The sequence below is a fragment of the Salvelinus sp. IW2-2015 genome, unplaced genomic scaffold (genome assembly GCF_002910315.2).
Source record: "Salvelinus sp. IW2-2015 unplaced genomic scaffold, ASM291031v2 Un_scaffold10747, whole genome shotgun sequence".
Classification (NCBI taxonomy): Eukaryota; Metazoa; Chordata; class Actinopteri; order Salmoniformes; family Salmonidae; genus Salvelinus; species Salvelinus sp. IW2-2015.
Window position 1 is genome coordinate 1 of NW_019952005.1, and position 4,563 is coordinate 4,563.

Sequence of the window (4,563 nt, forward strand, 5' to 3'; positions counted from 1 at the left end):
TGAGGGAGTCCTAGTTGGGACTCGCTCACTTATGTCCATTTAACACAACACTCTTGCCAGCCAGCAGTGGTACGCGGGCTTACCGAGTGGTCCTGTACGCGCTAGGTTGGCACGAGTGCATCGGTAAGACAGCAATAGGACTCCCCTCTAACCAGCCTACCACTGGCCTGAGAGACAACCAATAGGAACGCCACTAAACCAGCCTAACCACTGGCCTGAGGCACCAATAGGACGCCCACACCACCCTAAGCTAGACACTGGCGACACACCAACTCGCTGTTTGCGGTCTCACCTCATTGTTGTGGTTAAGCTTAGCGCATTGTAGCATGTTATTTGACCTCTATTTAACCAGGAAGGTAATTTTAATTTATATCACAATTAATATCTTAATATGTTTTGTCACATACACCGTATAGGTCAACTTCTCTTAGTCATTTGAGCATGTTCATTTGACCTCTATTTAAACCAGGAAAGCCACTTGAGTCAAAGTCTCCTTCACCATAACGACCTGTTGGTCAACTCAATCTCCACCTTCTCTCTGGAACTGTTTCTGAATGCTCTCCTTCCATCTGGGTTGTCAGACATTGACGAGTGCAGATACAGGTACTGTCAGCATCGCTGTGTCAACGTCCCCGGCTCCTTCTCCTGTCAGTGTGAACCAGGCTTCCAGCTGGCCGGCAACAACCGCTCCTGTATTGGTAAGGCATGGTCAGACACACACACGCAATACCGCATACTGTATACACACAGTCATGGCAAAACTAATAGCCACAACCAGCCAAAAGTACACACAGGGTCCCACGCTATCCCGACTGATGTTAGAACATATATATACTGATAGACTTCTCCCTTTCCTCCTCCTTCCAGATGTGAATGAGTGTGACATGGGCGCCCCCTGTCAGCAGAGGTGTTATAACACCTACGGTACCTTCCTCTGRCGCTGTGACCAGGGCTACGAGTTGGGGCCTGACGGCTTCGCCTGCAATGGTGAGCGGATCTGTCTGTCTGTCTGTCTCTATAGTGCCATTAAAATCGCAGTGCTACGATCTGAAAATAAAAACCATCTCTTTCTTTCTTGCATTATTTAAAAGCTCTCTGTCTGTTTTCTTGGTTAAAACAGCTGCGCTATGATCTGAAACGCTGTTCCCCTCTCTCTCCCTCCTTGGTTCTGCAGACATAGACGAGTGCAGCTACTCCAGTTACCTGTGTCAGTTCCAATGTGTCAATGAACCCGGGAAGTTCTCCTGTCAGTGCCCAGAAGGCTACCAGCTGCTGGGCACCCGACTATGCCAGGGTAAGCACTCTCTCCACCTGTTCTCCTTTTGCCCGTCTTTCACTTCAACGTCAGCTAATTGTACCTGTGTTCTTTCGTTGTCCTCGTTAGTGGACAACTTCCTTCTATTCTATTCATTTCGATTCTGTCCTATTGTATTCGAATTTTCCCTTTCCCAAACCTTTTCTCTATCCCTCTCCTCCCCAGATATAAATGAGTGTGAGACCGGAGAGCACCAATGTACTGAAGGACAGACGTGTGTGAATATCCACGGTGCCAGTCAGTGTGTGGACACCAACCGTTGCCAGAGCCCTTACGTCCAAGTATCTGACAAGTGAGTGAACATTTATTAAAACATGGGTACACACACACACACACACACACCTTTTCCCCATTATCAAACTATGCCGTGGGCACAAATCTCAACATATCATCAACTTCTGTATGGAGCATAGCTCACATTATTTCGAAGATTGCGCCAATTGCTTTTTCCATATTTCTGTCCAATTCTGTGATCTTTTCAGTTGAACATGTTCCAGGGCAATTAGAATGCTGTTAGAAGATTGAAACCAGTCTTACATTGATAACAGGTGTGGACAGTAGTTCATTTCCCCCAGCATTTTTMGGCTGTATGAAAACTGCTTCAGAAAATCTCTTGGGGAAATGGCCACTGTTCAAATACAGTTGAATGTAATCCATCTTGGTTTGAGGATAGTTCACCATGCTCCTTCATATTGCAATATACCCCTCTAGTGGTTGAGTTATCAACTACTCTTTTTAATAGTAGAAAGAGGAGGAAGGGAAGCGCTACTAAGGTACACTATAGWATATTTTGGTAGATAGAAGGTGCTCTTTGGTAAAAGGGGTAAATTGGTCATCAAAAAGAAAGGAGGACCAAGGCACTCTTCATATAATTAATTAAAATGCCTTTATTAGTATGGCATGTTCAATAGAAACAAAGMTGTTTAAAAACTGACGCGTTTCGGCTGCATGGCCTTCATACTCCCTGACGAAYSCCTGTACTCCCTGACGAAGGCCATGCAGCCGAAACGCYGCGGTTTTTAAACAACTTTGTTTCTATTGAACATGCCATACTAATAAAGGSATTTTAATTAATTATATGAAGAGTGCCTTGGTCCTCCTTTCTTTTTGATACTCTTTTTAATATTTTATCTTGACATGCAGGCTGGTCTCATAGACTAGACGTAACATAGTAAACAAAAATATGGGACACTCAAATTAGTATGATATGTTATGTTTGGTATGGTTACATAAGATAGAAGGTTACCTCAGGCAAAAACGAAAGGARGCGAATGTCTAGCAACCCAAAGGTTGTGTGTTTGAATCTCATCAAGGACATTGATTAGGCGATGAAAGAAGGAAATTTGCAGGAGCGACAGGGTGAAGCGATAATGAGGAGGGTGTTACAGGATCCTTTGAGTGGTTATTGATCGTCTGTCCATGGACGATTAAGGGATTGGAAAGCTGGAGAATGAGAAGTATTAGCATGGGTCTGTGAATAAAAAACACAGGCGTGGAGGAAATAGATTATACTTTAATCATGTGGCCTGCCCTCAAAGCGAGCAACAGGGAGAATCCATGGGACACGAAAAAGACCCGCGGCATATAGAAAGGATCAACAAGCAAATGAAAAAATTTTTTTAAATAAAGTAGTTTTTCTTTTTGTACCCATATCTTTATCTTTCAATGCAGGGTTGGTTTCTGAAACATACAGGGGTTCTGTTTACTAAGGTTACCTACGGTCAAATAAATTCCCCTATTCGGCTCAAAGGGGGACCCAATAACAAATGAGCAGCCGATTGGGACAGTGGGTAGGGGAAACAAAAAAAGAATGATTACTTATCCCAGAGACCTTCCAGCTAAGAGAAGCCAGGCCGGCGGGAGACAAAAAAACATGATGTAACGGCGGTTGTGGGGCGGCTTCTACAGCGGGGAAAAAAAACAAAAAAGGTTCTTCCCCACCCCAAACAATGGCGTTTAGTATTAATTGTTATAGTCTCCACACGTTATTGCGATCATATAAAAATAATCTTAAAGTATCCCATCATTGCGTACTTTGAAGAAAGTTTCTCTTTACCTCACTCCTATCTCAGCATTTCCCAGAAGGGTTTCTAAGCTGATTTTGAGTTGTATGTTTCCTTTGCATACGGAGGTCATCTGCGGGGGGGGGATGAAATAGGAAGGAAGCAACAAACGACGTCTTACATCATGTTACCAGATCTTTTTTCTATTTGACTTGTTCTGTTATGACCCCTTCAATTACTAGCACTTGTCGGTTGTCCCTGTTTCTCCTCTCTGTATCTGTACTGCTTGTTTTTTTTCCCCCTCTCTGTCTCTACTCTCTGTCCCCTCTAGAAGCCATAGGCCCTACGTAGATTGAAGTCGCAGAGCCGAGGCTGCTTGGTTAGCTCAGGAGGCGTAGTGGTGGGAATACTTGGACACCATCTCCAATCCAACCAGTAAAGGTGTACTCCTGGGGGCCCTCACGCCCCGGGCTTTTAAAAAAACCAGCATGGCGCTGATGTTTTGAATTGCTGAGAGAACACAGAGTGATAGTTCTATACAAATAAGGTTAGCGTCCAGCGGTATCCATTTCCGTCGTTTTTTTTGAACTCTCCAGTCTAAAAGCAACAGCACGTGGGCGAGGCAAACGTGTCTTTACTAAGTTCCGGTTCATGATGCAAATTTGTTCGTTTTCCAAACTCAATGCATAATATGCTAGACCCCTCTCGTCATCCTAATTTTCATATTTTTTTAAAAGCACAATCTATCGTTCATATATGACTGAAGGTGCGACTGGGAGGTATGACCCCAGGCCTTGTAGTGCTTCTAGGGCTGTTTACGACTATGGCTGTGGCTCCCTTGACTGTGAGTCCTCCCGTCGTGGTCTCCCAGAGCGGGGATAGGAACCTTGGTAGGTGTTGTAGGCTCCGGGGTGGACGCTGGGTGGCTGGATCTGGAAGATGTCTGACGGACAGAGCGCTCCGGAGTGTGCCATGTAGCGCTGACGATATTGAGACAGGGAGCAGGAACCGCGGTCTCGACAGGCTGGGGCTGGTGCACAGGAAACAAACACCAGCGCTAGAGGAAAATAGCAGGTTTTAGTCCTCTGAGGAAGAGGGAGAGATATGTGAGCTGTGTGCCATACGATGCATCATCTTGCTAATCACACATATAAATTTTCCTGAAATTTTTTTTTGAAAAAAAGATTAGTATTAAGTAGTTGCAAAGTTGATAATTAGCAATAAAATGCTGAAGTTGTCACCTGT

At 44.5% G+C, this 4,563-nt stretch overlaps 1 protein-coding gene across 1 annotated transcript; it reads left to right on the forward strand.

The window, feature by feature from the left end:
- Window positions 1-60: 60 nt before the first annotated feature.
- Window positions 61-1,626, forward strand: LOC112079981 (EGF-containing fibulin-like extracellular matrix protein 2; the record flags this gene model as incomplete). Its single annotated transcript, XM_024145775.2, has 5 exons — window positions 61-123; window positions 582-698; window positions 868-987; window positions 1,175-1,294; window positions 1,481-1,626. Coding segments are annotated over 5 exons (551 nt in total), but the record flags the coding sequence as incomplete, so codon positions are not given.
- Window positions 1,627-4,563: the final 2,937 nt, after the last annotated feature.